The 24,586-nt window shown below is 55.0% G+C and overlaps 1 protein-coding gene and 1 long non-coding RNA gene across 5 annotated transcripts in view; one reads left to right on the forward strand and one right to left on the reverse strand.

The window, feature by feature from the left end:
• Positions 1–17,092, reverse strand: part of FAIM2 (Fas apoptotic inhibitory molecule 2) — a 35,740-nt gene extending 18,648 nt beyond the window's left edge. Inside the window, exons 1-11 of one of the 3 annotated variants that reach the window (XM_063711607.1) lie at positions 16,933–17,092; positions 14,288–14,483; positions 11,130–11,233; positions 10,664–10,728; positions 10,176–10,229; positions 4,205–4,255; positions 3,824–3,863; positions 3,257–3,294; positions 2,613–2,700; positions 2,242–2,337; positions 523–576 (exon numbers count right to left, since the gene is read on the reverse strand). In XM_063711607.1, coding sequence (XP_063567677.1) covers positions 523–576; positions 2,242–2,337; positions 2,613–2,700; positions 3,257–3,294; positions 3,824–3,863; positions 4,205–4,255; positions 10,176–10,229; positions 10,664–10,728; positions 11,130–11,233; positions 14,288–14,483; positions 16,933–16,947 — 801 coding nt within the window. In that variant the 5' untranslated portion in view covers positions 16,948–17,092. 3 annotated transcript variants of the gene reach the window in all.
• LOC129049315 (uncharacterized) overlaps positions 13,462–24,586 on the forward strand; it is a 29,911-nt gene continuing 18,786 nt past the window's right edge. Inside the window, exons 1-2 of one of the 2 annotated variants that reach the window (XR_010135764.1) lie at positions 13,462–13,666; positions 15,160–15,300. This is a non-coding gene — a long non-coding RNA (uncharacterized LOC129049315). The remainder of the gene's footprint in view (positions 13,667–15,159; positions 15,301–24,586) is intronic. The other variant, XR_008512326.1, reaches the window with a different exon arrangement.

The raw sequence follows: 24,586 nt of genomic DNA on the forward strand, positions 1-24,586 counted from the left end.
TTCAATAAATATTAGCTGTTACTGTTATCCTAACCATAATCATCATCATCAACATTCTCAGTTTCGTGAGAGCAGCAAAGAACGTGCTCAATCTAACAGTCTCTCTCTCAGGGTACCTGGAATCTCCCTGGCTCCAAGAAGCCTTCCCCAATTGCCCCTAGGAGGGTAACTACTAACTTGGTCCACATGGCCAGGACACCCCCACTCTCCTGCCCCCGCAAGCACCTGTGCCCCTCCCCTGGAGGAAGGGATGCCTCTTCCCAGCTCTGCCTCTGTCTACAGCTTCCATCCTGCTGTTACAATCTTCCCTCCTGCCCAGGTCAGCCGATCTGTCCTGGAAACCAGGTAGAATTCCCCAAACAAACAAAAAAACAAACAAACGCAGCACCGAGCCTAGCCCTACCCGCAGGTGCTCCCGAGGATCCAGGGAGGAGGGCTGTGAGGAAGATGGGAGGAGAAGGGGACTGGGGTGATGGTCAGGATGCTGGGAAGGAGGCTGCCAAGGAGCCAGACCACACTCACCAATGTAAACACACCCGCTCCCAGTGCTGCATAGACTGCATGGAGCCAGGGCACCTGCGGCAGAGGAAAAATGGGCTTAGGGACGACAAGAAGGGGCAGCAGTCAGAGGGGCAGGGAGGAGGGCTCGGTCTAGAGAATGGAGGACATGGGGTAGCCCTGCCCAGCGCTCCCCAAGGAGCCCCAGGACTGACAGTGGCCCCTGATTCTTTGTGTGCCCAGGGTGGGTGAAGTGAGGCCCAGGATAAGAGCGATCCTGGTGGGACTGGTGGGAGAACTCCCCCGAGCCTGGTCGTTCTTCCTGCAGCACACAGCCCTAGGCTCAGGGCAGATGAAGATGACTCTCGGTGGGCCCTGTCCTCCCTCTAGCCTGGGACTGCTTGAGGCTGCTCCCGCCTCCCAGAGTGCGTTCATCCCTGTCCAGCATAGGATCTGTCTGTCCTTGTGTCAGGGCACTCCTGGGCTCTGCCTTGGAGGCAAGGAACTCAGGTAGAAGGGGACAAAGACTTGACCTCAGGGGTATATGTGTGGGGCATCTGGAGTCTCTGCCAGCTGTGCATGGTGCGCTTGCCTGCACAGGCTGGAACAGCACCTCCCCACCCTCTGCCCCCTGGTCTTCCTCCAGGTCTGGAGCAGCCAGCTGTGGGGGAACTCTGCTGGAAGCACCACACTAGGGCCCTCCATGGGGCCCTCCTCCGGAAGACTCGGAAACAAAGCCATCCCATCAACCAGACCTGGGTCAATAAAGGGTTCTTTGAAGTTCTGTGGCCCCTTCCTATAACACTCCTCCCCATCCTAGACACACAGAGGGCCCCCAGGCCAGCTCTGGCCCCTCCCTTCGTCAACAGGATCCTGGGAAGAGCCAAGGAAATGCCAGCACCAATCCTGACGTCCTGGACTGGACGCCAAGTGCCCGGAGGCTGGGGCTGGGCAGGATGGAGGTGGGGAGGGGAAAGTGAGGACTACTGCTCGCAGCCCTGCTAGAAAAGGGCAGTGGGGGACCGTGTACCATGTGTGGCTATGGGGGTGAGGGGTATAAGCACTGGGCCCCCAGCAGCGGTCCAACAGCTCATCTCTTGGGTTCCCAGGATTCAGATCTCAAGGCCTTCCTGCGATGACCCCAATCTGCCCCTTCTCCACATGCAGGGGCCTGGGTGCCTGCAGTCTCAGCTGGATTCTCCAGGGCAGGCTGGACACCTCTAAAAGAGCTAAGACTTGGCCGCCAGCTGGTGGATGCTCTAAGGCCGTGGGTATACTCCGAGCCCCACTGCCCCACCTCCCGCCTGCCTGGCCAGCTAGATTCTGCCTCTTTGGACTTGGCTGATCCCCCAGGAGCCCCCAGAAGACCCTTCCTCAAGGCCCCTCTGGGTCGGGTGGGCCTCATGGAGCCCCAGTACTCCCTTCCCTGCCCAGGGTTTAAATGCTCCACACCCTACCCTCAATCTCACCTCCACCCCACAGAGGAGGACGGGAAAAGTGAAGCCGGATGTGGCTTGTGGAGCCAGGCAGGTACCCAGGCCTGACAAGAAAAGCCTCCTTGTTTGCTTACACTGCCAGCACGCCTGTGGCAGGTGCCAGGAGGGGCCGCACAGGATGGCAGGCTGTGGGGCCCTGGCTCCTGGCCTTCCCTGGCGGGCAGGGGAGGGAACGGCACCTTGGGCCAGTGGGGCCCCTCCCTCCCCGTGGGGCCTGCTGGGGGTGCTGGGGGACCCAGAGACTCACATATTGGAAGGGCAGGAGTATGGCCAGGATGAGTCCGCTGAAGAAAAGAGTCATGAGAAGCACAAAGAGCACTCCCTGGCAGGAGGTGAAGTCAAACTGTGGGGACAGGATGGGGTTAGCTGCAGGAGCGGCCTGACCTTCCTGGGGCCCCAACTACAGGCTGAGCCCATACAGCAGGCCACAGTCTTGTGCTCACCCCAAGAACCTGGCATTCCTTCCCCTCCTCCTCACCAGGTGGCCTCCCCAAACCCAACTCACCCCCTTTACTTCTCTCCCCAGCCCTGGGTCCGAGCTCTGAGCCCCCCACCCCATCTGCCTTCCCCTGCTCAGCCTCAGGCCGGGGGTCCCTGCCTGCAGGCCCCAGAGCTGACCTTGGTCTGGAAGCTGAAGACGGTGACTGAGAGGCAGACAAGGGCCGTGATGCCCAGGCACAGCAGCACGGAGGTGGTGTTGTAGTAGCTGAGGACCATCAGGCCGAGGGGTCAGCTCTCAGGAAGGGCATCTGGTCTCCCCCACCCTCCTAGCAGGCCCCTCTCTTCTGCCAAGACCTGGTCTTGGGATCCCTGACCCCAATCTGGTGCCCTTTCTCCAGATCCCTCTGTCTGCCTCCCCAGCCTTTCTGCTGGGCCCTGCCCCTCCCAACAGGCTTAGACTCAAAATCAAATTAGAAGGATCTTGATGAGGTGGGAGTGCGAGTGGGGAAGGGTTTGTGCTGGGCCCGGAGGTGGTTTACAAGTAACTGCAGATCATGAGTCTGGGGGCTTGTAAGCTACTGTTTGGGAGGAGCCACCTTGCTCCCCACCCCCTATCCACCGGGCCAGGTCTTGGGGTCACTGTCCAGCTGAGTGCTCAAGGAGAGGACCCTAGGCCAAAGCCTCCTGCATGCCTGAGCCCCCGGGCCCATCCACATGCTCCCAGGAAGGATGGTGTGTGGGGCAGCTCCCCTCGGGTGTGGCTGGTGCCTGGCTCCAAGCCTGGCCTACGGTCCTTCTCTCCTTCCACCTGTTCCCTTTACCTGGACAGCATCCCAGTGAGGTAGGCCATGGACAGGGTCTGAAAGGAGAAGCGGGGTAAAGGAATGTTCCAAACTCAGATGCGGGGGCCCAGGCACCCTCGAGGTCCAGCTCAGGTCTCCACCCCTTGCAGGTACCCCTCAACTCTTTGTCTATGTCACCCACACACACACTGACTTTCGGGAGTCAGGCCTGGCTAAGGAGTGTCCCTACTGCCAGCTTCAGTCTCTGTGCCAGCTGTCCCTTCCTTTCTTCTGCAGCCCTGCTCCCCACTTCTAAGACCCTCCACTCTTCTTCATTACCATAGCTCTAGGATGCCTCAAGCAAACCCCTTAAAAAAATTCACAGTGAAAAAAGACAGTGGATGGGGAACGGGCAAGATTAAGCCCAGTTGGAAAGAGAAGATGGAATGTGTTTGCGGAAGAAGTGGGGTGAAAACACCCCTGCCCCGCCAGGGACCTCACATTGGACATCTCCAGCCCAGTCTTCCTGGTCCTCAATCCACCCTGCTTCCCTTCTTCCTCCATCCCCACTCAGTGTCTGTCCTCAGCACACCCTGGATCACTTACAAAGACGGTCAGGAGAATCAGGTTCCAGGGGAAATGCCTCCTGCAAGGCAAGCCACAGAGTTCAGGAGAGAGTAGGGGGTGGGGGCAGTGGACCCAAGCTGTGTCACTGCTGCAGGGAGGGGGTCTCTGACCAACCCCCTCCACACTCCTCAGAGCCTCTTCCTTCAGCCACATCCCCATTTGCTCCCTTCTCCATCCCCCTTCTCCCTACCTGAGAGGTACCAGGTAAAGGAGGGAGGGGCCGCCTGCTCGATAGAGGCCCAGAGAGGGATGGGGCCCTCTCAGGGCTGCACAGCTCACTGGTGGCAGGCACGGCTGGGGCCAGAACTGTCATGATCCTGCTCATATTCCCACAAGTTCCTCCTCAAGCCATTAGCATACCTGGGTCCAGAACAGCAAGCCAGGGTCAGGTAGGTTGCAAAGAACACAGCACTGTGAGAGACGGATGGATAGGTGAGTCAGCCAGCCTCTCCTGGGTCCCTCCCCCGAGACCCCCTGCTTATGCCACTCTCTGCCACCCCCACCCACAGGGCAGCCAGGCGGGACAGGATGGGGAGGCCACAGTCATCCTAGAACGTGGCAGTGGGCAGGGTGGCGGTCCAGTTCCAAAAGAGAGCAAAAGGATGGGATGAGCCTGCTTCTAGAAACGGAATCTTGGGTCACATGAGACAGCTGTTCCTGACCACCCAATCCAAAGTGGCCTCCCCAGACACTATCTTGCTATTTTAAAAGCCATATACAGCATTTTCCATGTGCTAGGCAGTTTTAAGTGTTTTATGAGTATCAACGAATGCAATCCTCATATCTTTACTTTACTGCTGAGGCACGGGGAGGTCAGGCGACTTGTCCAAGGCCATCCAGCTACCACGCTGCAAAAGCAGGATGAGAACCCAGGCACTCTGGCTCCAGAGTCCCTGCTCATAACCACTGCCCCACACTGCCCCACACAGGCCCTTCTCAGCCCTTATCATTACCTGGAGTGATCTTGTTAGTTACTTTACTGTTGGTCTAGCCTATTAAATTGTAAACTCAGCAAGGGTAGGGCCCTTGTCTGTCCTGTCAGCACCTGGCACAAGCAGGAAGTGGCACCTGTCAGGTGAATTTTTATATCAGGTGGCCACGTCCAGTGGGAGGCTGGCAGGCAGCTTGAGGGCAATCCAGAGAGAGCGATGGAGGATTGAGGATTTTCTGAATAGTGGAGGCAGAGACCAGTCCAGGAGGTGGGAGATGATGGCTGGGGACGCAAGGGTGGAGCTTGCCCATGCCTACCTAGGTTAGCGGTGCCACCAATGCATAGTTTCCAACCCCCAGTGGACCTTCAACATGGCACTGCCATCATTTCCCCACCTCCTTCCTCGGTTCTCTCACCCATCACCCACAATTTCAAGCTTCCTCCTCCATCCACAAACTTCCCAGGCCCCCTCACTCTTCCCGCACAGTCTGCCTCCGGTGCTCCAGAGAGACTGGAAATGAGATGAGCTCCCTTGGATCCCTGCCTGCCACCTGCAAATTTGTGTGGTGCTACTTGCCCTCCTGTCCCTCCTCCAGCCGCAGGCCAATCCTCCCACCCCCTTAATTGCCCGTGGATCTCCATGACTTAAACCTTGCCACTGGTACCTCTCCTCCCCCACAAGCCTCCTCAGCTGTTTTCCATCTTTAAACAACATCTTCCCTGGCTCCAGCTACTGCCACTTCATCCTCTCTTGCAGCCACGCATCTTGAAAAAGTGGTCTCCATTCACCGCGCCCCCTCCTCCATCTTCCCAGCCCAACAAACACAGTCTCGGCACTACTCAATAGGAGCTGGCTCTGCCACATCACAGGACCTTATTGAGTGCAGTGGATACTTGTCAGTCCTTATCTTGCCTGGCTTCTCAACATCTGGTCACTATCATTGTTTCCCTGGTTCCACATGACCCCTGGGTCCCTCCTACCTCCCTCACCATTCCTCGGTCCCTCCAGGGTCTCTCTCAGTCTGCCTGGTTCCCTCGATGTGGGGTCCTCTCCAGCTCTTCCCCCACGCTCTTCCTAGGTGGGCTCACTCATCCACATGACTTGCTCACCCATATTTCTGATCTATATTTTCCTTTTCAACCCTAGACTCGAATTTCCAACTGCCTACTGGGCAGACATGACTATTCAGACACAAGTAATATTCAACAGGTTAGAAGGGAGCTCCCTGTCTCCCCTGCTCCGTCTCCTGCATTCCCTCCTGCAGAGGATGTCATGCATCCTCCAAGTCACCCAATCAGAGACTTCAGCATCATCCTTAACTCTCACTCTGCTACGCCCAATTAACCACCTGGACTTGTTGATCTTCCTACCCAGGCAGTTATCAAAGCTGCCCTCTTCCCTCCACCCCACTACCACCCTTTGAGGTCAGGGCACCTCTCTCTCTCTGGCTTGGACTGTTGCAGGAGTCCACCTGCCTTCCACCCTCCATGCTGCAGGCAGATCCAATCATGTGACTTCCCTGTATAAAATTCCCAAAGACCTGGCAATGCCCTGTCTGAGCAATCAGACAATGCATTCCCACCCACCCCTCCAGCCCTTCTCTCACTGCACTCCGCCCCTCCACTACACCCCTCTCATCACAACCTGCTCTGCTCCCTGGAAACGTGCCTGCCACACTCTGCTCCTGCTGGAAAGGACTGACTGGCAAGGACACCTGAGGCCTGGGTTAGAGGGGGGCATCCTCTGTGCACCGCAGGCATACCTCAACCAAAGCCTGAGCCCCCGCACCCTTCGGGCCAGCTCCTCTGACTTCCCACCCAGGTATAGCATCTGGGGGCCAGCCTGCAACTTAATCAATTTTCTATTCCCACCATCTGACCCACAGCTTGGTGCCTGGTAGGTGCTCTTCAAATATTTCTGGATGAAATGCAAAACAAAACAAAACAAAAAACCCAAAAAAACAAAACAAGAGATGCAGGAGTTGAGACAAGCATATTGGATTTGGTGAATAGGACCCCTTCAACTTAACCCTTTCCTGGTCTTCAGTGGTTTTCAAATAATGAGGAACTGTTGTCACAGTTACTGGAGGGCTCTTCTGGTAGTTGGTGCCAGGGGCTGCTGAACATCCTGCTCAGTGCGGGACAGCAGAGCCATCCTGCCCGATTTAGGAAACACTCGGAACCTGCCCTCTTTTAGCCTCGCTTGAGTCATTGGTAAGCCACCTCAGCAATAATCCTAATAATAATACCCTGGTCCATGTGGGTGTGGGTTCTATCTCCCCAGCCAGAGTGGAAGCTTCCTGAGGGCAAAAGCCCAGTCTCCTTTTCTCTCTGGTTCATAGCTCTTCAACTTTCAAGACAAGGGGTCCGGAGGAAGAGCAGAGGGGCCAAAGACCCTGGGATTATGGTACAGCTTGGGAGCCTGACACCCCTCATTCACATCCCAGCTCTGTCACTACTGTTGTGTGACCTTGGACAATAGCCAAGACCCAGTTTCCACTTTAGCGAAACAGAAATACTGGTACCAACTCACTGGACTGTTGGGAGGACTGATGAGACAGCACAGTTCAAGCACTTTGCGTGGGCCTGGCACAGGGGTGGGACTCCCCACTAGAGTTATGATAATTAGAAGCTGGCTGATGGACAGCTTCCTGGAAAGGCTCTGACCCACCTCCACCCAGCTCTGGTCTCACACTTTTCCTCCTCTGCCTGGGTTTCTCCTGGCCCACCAGCCTTCTACCACCGCAGACACGGTGGCTCAGTGGGCGCAATCAGACAATAAGGTGAGAACCGATGGAGGGAGGCGACGAGGGCCTTGAGAAAGCTGGGCTGTGGGTGGGGGAGGGGGAGGCTGGCAGCCCAGGGGGCAGGGAATGAGTCACTTAAGAAGTGAGAGAGTGAGAGAACCAATGATTTATGCATCAGAGCCCCAGCCCCAGGGCCTGGGCAGGAACCACAGTCTGTTTACAGAATGTCAGGACAGGGAAGTAAGGCTCAGGTGCAGGCCAGCATCCAAACACAATGCCTTCCCCCAGCTTGTCCTGCTCTAAGACAAAGGAGGAAGCAGAGCACAGAGGGTAAGTACATGGGTTTCACCATCAGAAAGACCTGGATTTCTACCCTGGTTATACTGCTCTGAGCCTCACTTTCCTTATCTGTTAAATGAGGATAACAGTAGTGTCTGCCTGGCAGGGCTATTGAAAGATCAAGTGAAAAATACATGTAAAGTGCTTAGCACGGTGCCCTCCATACAGAAAAAGAGCTGTCTGCCTCTCAATGCTCCTATTGTTATTCTAAAAGGAAGAGACCCGGATGGAGTCCTCAGGGAGCACATGATGTGTTGCAGGAGGTGAGACCTACCAGGACTCAGACACGAGGCCGACTTAGGGGGCAGGATGGAGAGAGCTGAGGGGTGTGAAGGGGGCAGGGCAGGGCAGGGCAGGACCCCAGGCACGTTTTCTGGAGGAAAAGGGCAGCATCCCGGTGGTGAAACTCCCAAGCACCTTTCACACTTCGGGATACCCTATGAAAAGCGCCCAGTCCACACCCACCTCCCACTTCTGCCAGCACCCACCCTGGTAGAAGCCAGAGAGAGCATCTCTGTTTTCTGCCCAGAGATGTTGAAGAGGAGGGACTCCAGATCTCACCATTCAGAGGTCAGATTCTCACACTCCACCCTCCCAATCCCCCCATCCCCGCAATGGAGTGGACTCTGCCCCCACCTCCTGGGCCTACTCACTCCTGGGCTGTCTCCCTGCAACCACCTGCTCAGAGCATAGAGTCTCACAGACCCTCCTCCAGAAGGCTCAGAGAGGGGCCTAAGAATCCCTTCCCAAGTTCTCAGGGGCCCAAAGCTGCCAGGCCATGCTGACGTGCCAGAAGCCATGCCAACCTGCCTGGCCCATGTCACCGGGGCTGGCCCAAGTGGTAGTCTCTGGGGCCTCATTAGCTTTACTGTACAGTGCCTCCCATTCCCCAAGACACATGCCTCCCTGCCTGCCTGCAGACAGGCCCTCTGTCCTCTGCTCTAGGAAAGACTCTGGAACCCCCAGAGGCCAGGCTAGGGTCCTTACCATCAGCCTCTGGCGGGCCTCTGTGAACTCTAGGCCCATCTCTGAGGCTACTCTGGGCTCGACGTGGTCCAGGGGGCTCTGGGCTTAGCCCACCTCCCCACCAGAGCCCTATCCAGGAACAGACTTGGGACAGCCGCAGTGTGTAAGCTCTTCGGGCAGGCAGTCAGAACCTTGACCCCACAAGGCCCCACTGCTCTCCAAGATGCCTTGGAATTCCCCTGCGTGGAGCCTTCCAGCTCTCTGCCAGAGAAGTCCCAGTTTACCAAATGTGCCACGTGCATTCTCGCCCCACGCTTTTGCTTAAGGCACTTCTCTCCCGGGAACGCTGTCTCCAGTCTTCATGGCCCATCCTTTGGGGGGTGCCCCTGATATGGGCTGCGTGTACAGGCTCACTCCTTCCCTCCTCCCCTCTCTGAATGCTGCATCTGTTCATGCTACCTTGGGCCACCCCATAACTTTCCCTGCAGAGGCCTCCTCTCCTGCAGCCCTGTACAGGGCTGGGCTCACAGTGAGTGCAAGAGCAGTTCTGCTCTGAGCCCCACGATGGTTCTGGTCTGGAGATATCCAGGATGACTCCTTAATTACCCAGAAAGGAGGATCAGAATCACCTACACATTCAAACCTCCTCTCCCAAGTTACCGGCCGGGTTCCTCAAAGAATATAGGACAAGCAGGAGCCAAGTGGCTCGAGGGCTGCAGGGAGCCTGCCAAGTAGGTGGATTAAGAGCACAAGCCTTAACCTGAATTCTGGGTTTGAATCCCAGTTCTACCACTGACTTGCTGTGTGACCTTGGGCAAATTCCTCATTTCTCTGAACCTTAATTTTCTGAAGTAGTCATACCCAGTAGATGTGAAGACCGAATGCAATACTGTACATCAAGCACACAGAACAATGCCCAGCCCTTATTAAGCACTCTTTAAGTGGTAGCTATTATGATTAATATTTCATAAGCATTACTAACAACATTAATAAGAGTAGCAACATTATCATTAGTGTGGGCCAAAGTGTTCCAGCCCCACTTCCTCTTAGGACCGAGGTCTGGGTCTCTCCAGCTACAGCCCTGGCCCAACCCTTTCCAATTTGTGCAGGCAGCAGAACCTACCCCTATCTCCTTTGTGCCCCATCAGATGTAACGCCCCAGAAAGGTGCTTCTGGCCATGCTCTGAAGCCGACAGAATGGGGCAGGGTTGGAGGGGATCTGTGAGGACAGTCCCTATGGGGCTGGGGGATGCTATGGGCTCAGATTAGGTCAAGAAAGACACAGAGATTCCCTCTTTTGGCCACTAAGCCTTCTCTGGAAGGGGACTGGGGACTAAGATATACTCACTAGGATGCCCAGTACCAGCCTGGGTTGGCCTGGACATAGTCCTTGACAGGGTCACTGCAGAGAAGAGAGAGTGGGAGAGACAGTCAAAATGTACCCTAGGTCTCCATTTCTGGTTCAGCATCTGCATCTGTCCCACACAGTTCACAGAAATTGAGAGGAAGCCAAAGGAATGCAGCCCCTGGAGGCTCGGGGAGTCCCAGCCCACAGTCGCCGGCTGGGACCTGCAGGTGCCTGGGCATGCAGCTAGTGGTTCGGATCAGAAGGACTGCCACACAGACACCCAGAAGACACCCCGGGTCCATCCCACACTGGACAGAGGGCCCCTCGCCTGATGCCCTCTCTAAGGCTCTTTCCCAGCAGGAGGAGGCCCACTGCCCCACAGGCATCTCTCCAGGCAGCATTCCAGCAGGAGTCTGATCATGGGTTCCCCGGCTCCAGGCCTGGCCATAGCCACCCCTGGAAGGTGCTGGTCCATGCTGCCAACTCACCAGAAAGTAAAGAGAGCCACGACAGCCAAGGTCACCAGCAGCTGAATCAGCAGGATGGTATAGACCTGGGGGTGGGAGGGGTTCTACTCAGCTTGGGGGGCCCTGTTAGGGACCTGTCAGCCCCGCAGTGACTCAGTCACCTCTCCAGGTCCCCATCCTGTGCACCCCACCCTCCTTTTGGGGGGGTCACTGGAGTGAACCCAGGGCAAGGCGAAAGGAAAGCAAAGATGCTGCAGAGCCAAGCGCACCCCCCAACATTGGGAGAAAAGAGGGGACAGTGTGTTTAGGTGTAGCACAGGGCACTGGAGGGACACCTAAGGAAGCAATTCCTAGTGGGTGCTGTCAGCTGGGATCACAAGAGAAGGGGGCAGGGATGGCTTCTGCAGGCAGAGGGTTGGGCCAGGGGCCTCTCCAGGGGCTCCCCCACTGAGCCTCCCAGTCCTAGAGGGCTAGAGAGGGGCATTACCTTTCTGACGAAGACTCGACGAACTTTCTGGTCATCCCAGCTGAAAGTGGTGAAGAGCTCATGGTCTCCGGTGGGGAAACCGTTGTCATAGCTGGAGCTACTGCCTGTGTGGCACGTGGAGGAGGAGGACATGAGGGTTCCCGCTACATAGAATTACTGTCCCCAACAGCCCCCAACTCAAAGCTGCCTTTTTGTCAACCTGGCTCTCTGGACCCTGAAGTCTTTCTCTCCTGCTCCATTATCAAACACCCAGCCCGGGCCCAGCCCGGCTCCACCCCAATCCCCAGATCTCTCTCCCTGGTCAATTCTCACTTTTCCTGCTCTGAGTCCTGGGAAGAAACTGTCATCCCCTACCTCTCCCTCCACCCCGGCTGGGGCTCCCCGGGGACCAAGCTCTGCCATACGAATGTGAATCTCCCATCTTCTTCCCCCCACCCTCCTCCTTGGACGTTCTGGCTCCCTTGTGGTCAAGGATCACAGAGGGCCAGCCACTCTCTCTGGGCCACCCAGCAGCAAAGATCCTGACCCTGGCTCATTCTTTTTGTTTTTGTTTTGTTTTGTTTTGTTTTTTTGAGACAGGGTCTCACTCCTGTCACTCAGGCTAGAGTGCAGTGGCATGATCATGGCTCACTGCAGCCTCGACTTCCCCTGGCTCAGGTGATCCTTCCACCCCAACCTCCCGAGTAGCTGGGACTACAGGTGCACACCACCACGCCTGGCTAATTTTTTGTATTTTTAGTAGGGATGGGGTTTCACCATGTTGCCCAGGCTGGTCTCGAACTCCTGAGCTCAAGCAATCCACCTGCCTTGGCCTCCAAAAGTGCTGGGATTACAGGTATGAGCCACTGTGCCCAGCTCTGACTCTGGCTTGTGCTGAGTCTCTTGGGCTGGGAGCTGGGGACTGGTTGGCTGTGGTGGACTGCTGGTACTCCAGCTGGAAACCAGGGCTTCAGGGGGTGGGGGGCTGGAGGGGAAAAAAAGCCAGGACAAGGGCAAGAAGTGGGGGTGAGGATAACAGTTCCAGGCCTAGTCCCAGAACTGAGGCTTTTGGAAGAGCATGGACTCCACAGTCAAACAAACGCAGGGGTGGATCCCTCCCCTAGAACTTACTAGATGTGTGACCCTGATAAAGTTACTGGCCTTCCCTGAGCCTCTTCTGATACTGGTTAGTGATACCCACCTCCTGGGGACTATAAACATGAAAGCCTCCAGGTCTGTGAAATGACAGCCTATGCTCCTGGTGGGAACTACACTGCCTCACCCTCTTCCTTGTGCCCCTCATCATGGCCATTTCCATGTGTTCCGGTGTGTTCATTCCGTCCCTCCACTGTCCCCACTAGGTTTCCATGATCTCATTTGCCCCCAGCGGTAGCCTCTGTCTTGGTCTTTCAAAGCTGACCATGGTATTGCCCTGCTTTGAGCTCTTCAGTGGCTCCCCACTGCCCTTCACTGAAGTTTGAGTTTCTTAAGAAAGCCTCCACGGCCTCCCTGAGCAGCACCCTCCAGCCCCGCTATACATTCCTCCCCCCGACCATGTTCTCAACCTGAGTATATTTTTTCAACCATGTATTCTCTTGCCTGTGGGCCCCTGCACATTCTATTCTTTCAGCCTTAAACACTCATTTTCCTGCCTCTTCACCAGACTAACTCATGCCTATCCTTTGGGACTCAGTGTGGATACCGCTTCTTCCAAGAAGCCTTCCCTGACTGTCAGGTGGGTTAGGTAAGGTGCCCAGGCGTCTGTCACTGTGTTTGTGTCACTGTGTGGTAGTTGTCCAATCACTTGTCTATACAGTCAGCTCTCTGAGGACAGAGATCCCAGCAGGTCTTGCAAATCAATGCATCCTCCGAAACAAACCCAGACGTGAACTCTGTGCCCTGGCACACACTTAGTAAATGTCTGTCACAGCTGCCTTCCTGCCTCGACAGTTCCTTGGAAAACATTCCTTAAAACAGCAGTCCTAGCAACGAGGATATGGGAAATGAGGAAGGGGGAGAGAGGTAGACCCACTGCAAACCTGGGGCCTGGAGACCCTTGCCCTCTTGTCCTTCACTTCTCCCTCGTGTCCTGTCTACATCCTCTGCCAAAGCCCAGGTGGCCAGGCCACAGAGGGAAGGGAAAAAGAGAGGGAAAGTGGGCCAGCGGGTGTGTAGGGCAGGGAGGAGGGCGCCCACAAACACCAGACCTTCATTGACCCTCCAGTAGGTCACGGTGGGGTGAGTCTTCAGGGGTCTGCGCCCAGGGGATTTGTAGTGGGAGGTGTAGACCATGGTGGCTACCCCCTGTGAGCAGAGGCTCTGTCTGGGGCATTGTCTCTGAGATCTCTTCTAGAATCCTGCTGGAGGTGGGGTGATAAAGTGGGGGAGGGGGAGGGGCTGCTGAGGAAGACCGAAGGGGCTGAGAAGGATTTCCTCAGAGCTTTTGGGAAGCTATACATTCCTGGCCCCGAGGTAAAGCTCCCACAGGCTGCTTGACCCAACAGAGCAGCTCCTACCCACTGGGATTCTCGGTCTGCAGGAATCTGGCATCCACCTGGGTGAGCGTGCCTGGCTGTGGGGGCACTGAGGCTGGAAACCACACTCCCTCCCTCGTCATGCCCTCCTGCCCCAGCATGGGCTCGGGGAAGGGAACAGATATGAGAAGAGTGATTGGTGAGGTGGATCCCCAGACCCCTATCCCCCAACAGCCCTGGGGCCTCCATGGAGACGTGTCCCCACTGAGGTTTCAGATCAGCCAGTGAGTAAACACTGCACCCCCACTCACAGGGGCCAGGCCCAGTGAAGGCTGTGGCCAGCGGCAGCCTCATACGCCCCCTCCTTCTCTGTATCTCTTTTTTCTAGGAGTTCTATCTTAACTAGCCCTTAGCTTTTCTCCCTCATCTGTCCCCTCCATTTACTCTAGCACGGTGAGTTGAAAAAAAAAAATGCCCTCTTCCTTATTGAGAGCATGCTGATGAGACATTGTATCTCTCTCCGTTTTCATGGAGTTGTCTCTGACCTACCCTCAGACTAGTTCTCCAAATCCTAAGCATCTAACAACAAGCTTCATACAACCACACAGTGTACCTCTTTCTGGACAACTTCCTCCTACTCAGGTTTTCCCTCTGGGTCCACCCCCACCCCATGATGCTCCAGGTTCCAGGAGCTGAAAGACTTACTGGGGTCCACATAGGCCCAGCTAGGGTGGAGAGGCACCGCTGTGGGGGCTGGGGGAAAGGCCCCTGCCTTCATCCCCTCCCCAGAGGTGGCTTCCTCATAGGAGGGTGGGGCTGAGGGCACTGCTGGAGCCTCCTTCTTCTCGCCATGCACCTGCTGCTGCCCCTCGGTCCCAGGGGCCTTGTTAGCCACGGAGAGCTATGGAGTAGAGGCAGAGAGAGAGACAGTCACCAGGGAAAGGGAGCCTTCCAACTCCTCCTCCTCACCAACTCCTCAATTCCTGGAACTTTCATGGGTCCTTCCTTACCTGCACTTGGAAGCCAGGAGTGCAGACAAGAATGTCTCTATTTTATAGACAAGAGAACTAAGCTCCAGAGGGGTCAGAGCTAGCTGGGGCACACGGTGGAGCTGGGATAGGAACAGAGGAAAGAGAAAATTCTTAGGAGTGTCCACCATTGGTTGTCACTGTCATTGTCCCTGGGGTAGGGGCAGGGCCTCTATGGTTCCAGAAAAGGGCCTGGCACATAGTAGACTGTTACAAATAAAAGGTTATGTCATTTAATCTTCCTGAGACTTGCTAGTTGCGTTTTGACCCCTGCTTTAAAATGAGGAGAATGAGGATCAGAGAGGAAGAGCGATTCATCCAAGGTCACAGAGCTGCATGTGGCCCACTGAGAGGCAGAGCCTAGGCATCATCCACTGGGATTGATCCTTCTGTTGGGCTGGAAGTGATGCAAGGAGAATGGAGATGGGAGAGAGAAGGGCAACAGAAAGGGAAGAGGAGAGGGAGAAAACAGAAAAGAGGAAGGGCCTTCAGGGTGGAGGAAGGGCAAGAGGATCCAGGCTAAGGGTCTGTTCTGGCCTCATCCTGTAGGAATCTCAGCCTCTCCCCTAAACCAGAACGGACTCACAGAGTGACCCAGTGGAAGGGGCCTCAGAAGACATCCAGTTGAGTCTCTTCCTTCACTGAACAGACGAGGAAACTGAGGCTCAAAGGGAAATGTCCCCATGGCAGGTTGGAAACGCAAGACCATTTATACTCAGATGTGTCCCCTGCCCCCCCCACCCGTGGACATGTTTAGCTTTGGTGAGAGGATTTGAGCTGGGAAGGCCTGAATGAGGCAGCCAGAGAAGGAAAGATTGGGGTGGAGGGGGTGGTGTGAAATTGAAACAGCAACAAAAGGCCCGGCTCTCAGAAAATGGGATTTAGGTCTGGTTCCCAGAAGATTGTGTTAGACCTAAAGGGCCACTGAGGAAGACTGCGGACTTCCTTCTTTGCGGGGGGCGTCTGGCTGAGGCAGCCTGGAGACAGGCACACACCAGAAGACTTCTGGTTCCATCCAGGCCCAAGGACCACTGAACTGGAGCAGTCTTCTCCATCCCCCAGCAAGCTTGTGAGTGAGCTGGGGACAAGGGGCAGAGGAGGCAGAGGTCCCCCTCACTCCAGGAAGGGAACAGCGCCACTAACGGGCCTGGTGGAAGCAGGGTGAAAGTAGAAGGAGACTCAGCAGAAGGGGTGGGTTCTCCATGTTTACCAACCTGAACACTCCCCAGACCTCCCACTCCCTCCCACTCCCCAGCCCCCCTCATCACCTGGATCTGAAGGATCATGCCCACCTAAATCGAGTTCAGCCCCCACCCTGCCACTCTGCCCCCCAGAGCCTTCTGGACCCTAATGCCCAGCCCCCTGACACACATACGGCACTCCCAAGTGAGGTGTGACCAATGGCAGGAGGTGGTATCACCCAATGACATCATTTGAGGCCCAAAGAGCTTGCATACAGGGAGAGGAGGGTCTGAGGGTCCAGGGAAGGATGCCATTGGCTCTGAAGCTCCTCTCAAAGAGAAGAAGGCGGAGTGTAGGGGAGGTCCTTCCCCTGTTTTCTCTGCCCAATCCTTAGCAACCCAAACAGAGGGCCAGAGTACCCTCCCCCTTAGCCCCAGGCCCTAGTGGTTGTATAATTCCACAGGCTATTGATGTTACATAAGCCTACTAGGCCAGCCAAGTCTCTGCCCCAGCCCCTCCCCTACAATTCAGGCCTAAAACTGGAGAAGAAGAGATGCTTCATCCGGACCCATCCATGCCTGGCCAAAATCAAAACAACAATTAGAGCATCCCGATGCAGAGTTGTCATAGCAAGCCCCAAGCACAGGGACGGAGCCAAGACGCCCAGATGTGGAACAACAGCAGGGAGTGGGGTGGGGGTTGTTTCTGTGGAGGGTGGGAAAGATGAGCATTAAGTGGTTGGGTTTGGGATTGGAGGGTTGGGCCAGAGGGGTTTGCCCGATAGGCACTGACCCTCAGGGCTCACTCTGGCACACCCATACCCATGCACACACATACAGTCACACCAGACGCCCGGGCTGACTCCTCACGGGGGGCCTGGGTATCTGTCAGGAGCCTTGTGATGCCAAAGCAGGGGTGGGAGGGTGACAGGGGAGGAGAGGCGCGCCTGCGGGCAGGAAGAGGCCCCGGTCCATTCCTTGACACCGGCCTTTCGGGCCTCTGACTTCAGCAAGGACCACGGAGGACCTTCAAACTAGGGCCAGGGGAGGATGCTTTCGTGGTCCAGAGGGCTTGCTGAGGATGACAGGGAGCCGGGAGCCGGAGGATGGAGGATGGTGCAGGCGGGGGAGATGCCGGTACCTTTCCCTGGGTCATGGTGCCGTCTCTCGGGGAAGGGGTCCCTGAGGCCGGGGCGGCCGCTTGGGTAACCGCAGCCTGCCTGCGTCTCTTCCTTCCTCCGCGTGGGTTCTAGCAACATCCACTGCAGCCGGGCCAGGCGAGCCGGCGCGTACCATCGGCACGGGGGGAGGAGAGGGCCGGGCCTGGGAAGATGCTGCAGAGGACGCTGCGGATTCGCGAGCCCGGGTGGTGGGGGGAAGGCGGCCGCGCACCGCCCCCTCCCGCCGCTTCCCCCCCACCCCGCCCCCCACCGCCGCCCTCAGCCCTCCCCCGGAATGAGAGAGCGTCGCGCTGCGGAGCAACCCCAGTGGATGGGTCCGCGGGGGCTGAGCGGGCGGAGGACGCGGGAACTCCGTGACACCGACCAGCTGACGCTGCCCGCGTGAAACCAGAGCCGGGCATCAGGGCCTCCTCTCTCCACCGTCTCTGCACCTCTCTGCAGCTTCAGCTGGGCCTCTGCCTTTTCCCCCTCCCTCTTTGGATGCGGCCCTGATTTCTGTCTCCATCTCCACCTCCCCCTCATCATCTATTTCATCATCCACGGTAGAGGGGAAGGTCTGGAAGTCTCGCCTGTGCTGCCCGCTTGTAACAGGGCCCCTGGGCCCTGCGCTCCTGTGGGCCTGGGGCAAGCCAATAGCCACCTCTCGTTGCTCCTTTTTCTCGCCTGTGAAATGCACACAGTAGGTCCCTCCCTGCCTTGGTTCACAGAGACATGGGGTGGGAGGACACCTCCTCTGTTTCTTTCAGCCCTGCTGGGACATTTCACGGGGTCTTTCTGGAGACACCGCTAGTTCTGTCTCAAAGCCTCTACAACCCTGCCAGAGCTCTCTTCCTGCCTCCATGCTTAGCTTCCATCACCCCGTCTCCGTCTTCCCCCCTGTTCCATTCCTCCCATGCCAGAGCTCGTTCTCCCTGCTTCCCCAGATGTGTCCTTGGCACCCAGCCATCATCAGGCCCCGTTTTCTGTAGCTGCCGCAGTGTCACTATGAGGTTTGCAATCTCAAGAGCTGGGATCAAGTCCCAATTTAGTCACCCACTGGCCGCGTGGCCCTGGCAAGGCCCTTAACCTCTCTGAGCTGCAGCTCCTACGAAAAAGAGGCTTAGAACAGAGCTCTGTCCATCCTAAATTGACTGTCAGACGCACAGGTTATGGCAGTAAAAGCACATAAAAGACCACGAAGTGCTGGAAGTATGTGAGGTATTATTAACTGAGGAGTCTCCTACCAGAATGTCTTGGGCTGCCCCAGAGCGAGCACCCACAAATCTGCCTAAAAGAAGGATCTGAACCTGCTAGGATGGGATGAGAAACTAAGACCTGGGGCAGGTGGGGGTGGCCACTTACCTTCTGCTTCCCTCTCACTGCCCAGGAACCCACCTAAAGTCCTTGAGAAAGCAGGGCCCAGGTGGGCAGACAAATTATCAAAGTCTTTTTTTTTTTTTTAAAGAGACAGTCTTGCTCTGTTGCTCAGGCTGGAGTGCAGTGGCACAATCTCGGCTCACTGCAACTGCTGTCTTCCGGGTTCAAGTGATTCTCCTGCCTCAGCCTCCCGAGTAGCTGGGATTACAGGTGTGCACCACCACGCCCGGCTAATTTTGTATTTTTAGTAGAGACAGGGTTTCACCATGTTGGCCAGGCTGGTCTCCAACTCCTGACCTCAAGTGATCTTCCCGCCTCAGCCTCCCAAAGGGCTGGGATTACAGGCATGAGCCACCATGACTGGCCTAATTATCAAAGTCTTTATCCCACCCCTTTTTGCCCTTTGTCCCCCACTCCATAACCACCAATTTTGCACAAACACACTTAAGCCTGGGCCTCCGTGTCCAGAGGCTCTCTCGACCCTGCAAACCCGAGCTCTTCTTCCAGCAAGCTGTGCCCTGGTCCCCCAGCACTGCTCCTGGAGCTCTGACCAGCTGTTCCAGGTTCTGGCCTTCCCTCCCTCTCTGCATCTGCATCCTGGAAATGTTTTCCTTCTCCTGCTTGACAGCTTGAATGCCACCTCCTCCAGGAAACCTCCTTCCCCCCTAGTTGGGGTTAGATGCTCCTCTTCTGTATTTCCCTAGCACCCTGATGTAACGCCTGTCACGTGGCGCTGTGAAGTTTCTTTGACTGACTCCCTGTTACACTCTAAGCTCCTGTAGCAGTTTTGGTGTGAGCTGGACTGAATGCAGTGCCAGGCGTGTGGAATGCACTCCACCAATTGTAGCTATTAATATTTCCCAGACATGGCACTATGCAGAGCCTGACTTTCATCAGCCTCAGCACTTTCATGTTTGTGAATCCCTCCTGTTCCTTCTCTCGCATTCACTCTGCTCCAGCCACACAGGCCTCTTGGCCATTCCTTAGACTGGGCTGAGCATGCCCTTAGCTGAGGGCCTTTGCACTGGCTGTGTCTTGTTTGGAAATTCTACAGATCACTGTGTGGCTCCCTCCCTCACTAACTTCACTACTCTGCTCAGACATCATCTCAGGGGTGGTCTTCCTGATCTTATACAAAGTAGCAGTGCCACCCACATACCCCCACCCAGCACATTGGACAGTCCCTTTTTTCTGATTAAGCTTTATGTTTTCTATGTCAATTGTCACCTCTGACATGTTTTGTTTTGTTTTGTTCTCTCTCTCCCATTAGAATGTCAGCTACACAAGAGGAGGAGTTTGGGGGTGTTGTGTCATTGCCCTACACCTGTGGGTTAAAATAGTGCCTGACATGGATGTAGTGGGTTGATAAATATTTGGTTGAGTAAAGTACAGCATTATACAAAATCCTTATATTCCTCAGACGTGTTGACATTGTCAGTGCTATGATGTTTCTCAGATGCTGGACTCTATTACCTTGACATTGTTTATATGTCCTCCCCACTTTTTTTTGAGACAGGGTCTCGCTCTGTTGCCTAAGCTGGAGTGCAGTGGTATGATCATGGCTTTTTACAATCTGAATTTCTGGGCTTAAGCATCCTCCTGCCTCAGCCTCTCAAGTAACTAGGGTATATGTTCCCATGAGGTGGTGTCTTTGGATATTACTCAAAAAAATTTTTGTTTTGAGGTATAGTTTTGCTCTTGTTGCCCAGGCTGGAGAGCAGTGGCACGATCTCAGCTCACTGCAACCTCCGCCTCCCAGGTTCAAGCAATTCTTCTGCCTCAGCTTCCTGAGTAGCTGGGACTACAGGCACACGCCACCACGCCTGGCTACTTTTTGTATTTTTGGTAGAGACAGTTTCACCACGTTGGCCAGGCTGGTCTCGAACTCCTGACCTCAGGTGATCTGCCCGCCTCAGCCGCCCAAAGTGCTGGGATTACAGGCATGAGCCACTGTGCCCAGCCGACATTACTCAAATATCAAACACTGGTGTAACATTGCTCTGGGATCTGGTGATAATTAGGTGTGGTAGTCAAAAGCCAAGGCTACAGTGTCAAGCAGCTTTGCTCCAGATCCCCGCTCCTCTATTTAAAAGCTGTATGAGAGCTTGTGAGAGATGAGTTGTGAAAGTTGTGAGAATGAGGAGAGTTAGGATTTGTAAGGCACTTAGAACAGAGCCAGGCATCTAACACATGCTCTATGCATGTTTGATGACTATAAGCACACAATAAGCTCTTGGTGTTAGCTATTAGCGTTAGCCTTAAGGGTTCCACAAATATTGCTTAATGAAATAATTTCCACCACATAAGGCAGCTCAGTTCCACAGTTACTCATTTGTTCATTCATTTGTCATGTCTGTGGTCTCTGTCCCTGTTGACACAGTTGGTAGAAGCCATTCTTCAAGAAGGATGAGGTCCCTTCAGACTCACCCCCGGGCAGGAGGGGACGGAGCTGTGCTGGGGTGGCTGAGGGCTGGGGGAAGAGTGCCTCAGGGGAGTCAGAAACAGTAAGGAGCTCCCCAGGGGAGCTGGGGAGGTTGTTGGGGTAGCATCCTCAAATCTCCAGCCCCATGATAGGCTTTATTCTGTTTGTAAAAGGTGGGGAAGTAATGGGGAGATTCAAGCTGTATTTTATTTTATTATTTATTTAATTTTTGAGACAGAATCTCACTCTATCGCCCAGGCTGGAATGCAGTGGCACGATCATGGCTCACTTCAGCCTCAACCTCCCAGGCTCAAGCGATCTTCCCAACTCACCCTCCCAAGTAGCTGGGACTACAGGCCTGCACCACCATGCCTGGTTAATTTTATTTTTTATAGAGACAGGATCTCACTATGTTGCCCAGGCTGGTCTCAAACTCCTGGGCTCAACCGATCCTTTTACCTCGCCCTCCCAAAGGCTGGGATTACAGGAGTAAGTCACTGTGCCTGGCCTCAAGGTTTTATTGAACATGGAAATGACATGTTTAAAGTCATGCTTCAGAAAGACCAACCAGGCCAGACGCGGTGGCTCATGCTTGTAATCCCAGCACTTTGGGAAGCCAAGGTAGATGGATCACCTGAGGTCAGGAGCTCGAGACCAGCCTGATCAACATGGCGAAACCCCGTTTCTACTAAAAATAAACAAAATTAGCCAGATGTGGTGGCACATGCCTGTAATCCCAGCTACTTGGGAGGCTGAGGCCGGAGAATCGCTTGAACCTGGGAGGCAGAGGTTGCAGTGAGCCAAGATTGCACCATTGCACTCCAGTCTGGGCAACAAGAGCGAAACTCAGCCTCAAAAAAAAAAAAAAAAGATAAGAAAGACCAACCTCTGTAGTAATTTTTGTTATTATATTGTTTTCTCTTTTTTTCTTTTTTCTTCCCTTTTTTTTTTTTTTTTTTGAGGTGGAGTCTCACTCTGTCACCCAGGCTGGAGTGCAGTGGTGTGATCTCCACTCACTGCAACCTCTGTCTCCTGGGTTCAAGCAATTCTCCTGCCTCAGCCTCCCAAGTAGCTGAGATTACAGGTACCCACCATCCCGCCCAGGTAATTTTTGTATTTTTAGTAAATACGGGGTTTCACCATGTTTGCCAGGCTGGTCTCAAACTCCTGACCTCAGGTGATCCACCCGCCTTGGCCTCCCAAAGTGCTAGGATTACAGGCGTAAGCCACCACGCCCGGCCTAATTTTTCTATTTTTAGTAGACACGAGGTTTCACCATGTTTGCCAGGCTGGTCATTACATTGTTTTATTAAATAAGAAAGGAAGAAGATTTCATCTGTGAACATGTGGGAGGGATGGAGAGAGGAAGAGATTGAAGGTGCAGCGGTAAGTGGAACTTTAGTGATGGCTCTTGTGGAGGGTCAGAGCCCGGCTCTGGAGCAGGCTGCCTGGGTCCCAATCCTGACCCCGCACAAGATGCTTGACTTCTCTGTGCCTCAGTTTCATCCTCTGTAAACTGAAGGTTGTGAGAATAGGAGAGTTAGGATTTGTAAGGCACTTAGAACAGAGCCAGCCATCTAACACATGCTCTATGCATGTTTGATCACTAGAAAATAAGACAAGTGATCCAGGGGCAGAAAAGATGGAGAAAAGGGACAGCATGGGACAGGACCAACAGGACTTGGGAAGACAGTAGAGGTGAGAGAAAGGCAGAAGGGGCATCAGAAAGGGCAAAGGTGTGAAGACTGAGTCCCTGGGAGAATGGTCCCATTATGAAAAGGGAAAGGAGCTGAGGTGCTCGGGGCGGGGGGGTCAGGTTGAGTTTGAGGGCCTATAGGACATCCAGATGGAGACGCCCTGTAGACAGTTGGCCAGAGGTTCCTGGTGCCCAGGAGAGAGGTCCGGGCAAGGCCTCCTCCCTGCGCAGCCCCAGGAGGCACCATGTTCAGGGGGAGGACCACATCCCTTCCTGCCCTGGTGCCCAGCCCTGGGGCCCATGGAGTTGAGTGCTGGGCTGGTGGTGAAGGTTTGGGACTCCTTAGCTCATTAGCACGTGGACCGTGGCTGAACCCTGGAGTGATTGAGCCCCCCACTGCAGAGTGGGGCCAAGGAGAGAAGAAACGGATGAGTGGATCCCAGGCAGCAGCTGGGGGTGGGAGAAGATGGAAGGAAGTTCTGTCCTCCCTGTAGAATTCCCCCTGCCATCTTCATCACGAGGCTGCTGTGACCGTGGAGAGGCAAAGACCAGCCAGAATATTTTCAGGGCTGCTCTGGGGGGAGCAAAGGTCTGGCCGCAGGCATTGCCTCTCTCCTCCTTCCAGGCCCTCCCACTCCACAGTCTGCTTTTGTCGCCAGCTGTGTGGGGCAAGTGTGGGTTGGCGGCGGGGAGGGGCAAAAGTGTGGACGGAGGCGACTTCTCATTTTACAGACGTGGAAGCACAAGGCCAAAGAGGTTGAGTGACTAACACAAGGTTACATGACACTTTGGGGCCATGGCCAGTGAGAAGAATGCATTTGACCCCATGTAGGCACCATCAGCTCAAGAGAGTTTCAGCAACAACACCAAGGTTGGGAGTCGGGGAGGAGTTGGGAGGGTCTCAGACCTCCTAGGTGGGTAGAATCAGAGCTATCCGGGTGCCTTTCCCCAGATTCTCACCAATAACCCCCCGACACACAGACCCGCACACCCAGCCTGCACCACTCTCTGCCTCCCCACCATGTAGGAAAAGAGAGAACCTGTGCTTTTGAGGCCAGTGATGGGGGCGCAGAGGCAGGGGCTAGACAGGGCCCAGCTCACCCACAGTAAGAAGGTTCTCAGGGTGGGCCACAAGAGGCAAATGGGCCAGGCCAGCTCAGGCATCAGGCTGCTTGCTCCCTCCTGGGTGTAGCTGGGCCTCAGGTGCGGCAGCCCTCCACACACTTCAAAGCCTGCCATCACCCTGTAGGTCCCCGGCCCCTACCCTTCTCACTGTTCTTCACAGGGGTTCTTCCTGCCTCTCTCATCCCCAGCAGCCCCACAGCAAAGAACCTGACACTCCTGTGCTGACCAGCCAGAGGCTGGTTGCAAAACCCCTCTCTGCTGCAGTCCCATTCCTGCCTCCCCACGCCCCTCACACTGTGCGTCTCCAGATATGGTCTCCAAAATGCAGGGCATAAAGCCGAAGCCTCTGGCAGGCACCGACATCCCAAGTCGCCATGTTTCCTAGCTACAGGAATTGCTGGGTCGGGGTGAAACCACATTTCTGTCCCTCCTCGTCTCTGTCTCGCCTCCCCTGCTCCCCACACCTGGGCTTTGCTGGGAGTTGGGGCTGAGGCTGGAGCAGTCCTCACTGAGCACAGAAGAGCCAGGCCCCAGGCTTGTCATCCCAGCCTCACATTCCAAAACTCTCAGCCGCATCAGCTCACTCCTTAGTAGGCCTGGTACAGGCCCTCTGCACATTAGAATAACACAAAAAAAATCAAGTTTTCAGGAAACTAGAGTTCTAGGCCAGGCTTAGCCCCTCCCTTGCAGCAGGCCCTTGAAAAGTCATTTCTTTCCCCAGGGCCTCATGGGTTCTGTTGCCATCGCATGTGCCGCTGTGTGCATACATTTCCATTTCTCTACCAAATGGAAAGTGCCTTAAAGATATGGGTTGTGCATCTCAAGCCTTCCTGCTCCATCCCTTGACCTGGTAGAGTTCAGTATTGAAGAATACAGGATTTGGGGTCAGATCAATCTGGGTGCCAATTCCGACTCTCCCAGTTACTAGATGATTGACCTTAGGTAAATCTGAGCCTCAGTTTCCTCATCTATACAATGGATATCCATTAACTGATTTACTTATTCAAACAATATT

This window comes from Pongo abelii, chromosome 10 (assembly GCF_028885655.2).
Source record: "Pongo abelii isolate AG06213 chromosome 10, NHGRI_mPonAbe1-v2.0_pri, whole genome shotgun sequence".
Taxonomy (NCBI): domain Eukaryota; kingdom Metazoa; phylum Chordata; class Mammalia; order Primates; family Hominidae; genus Pongo; species Pongo abelii.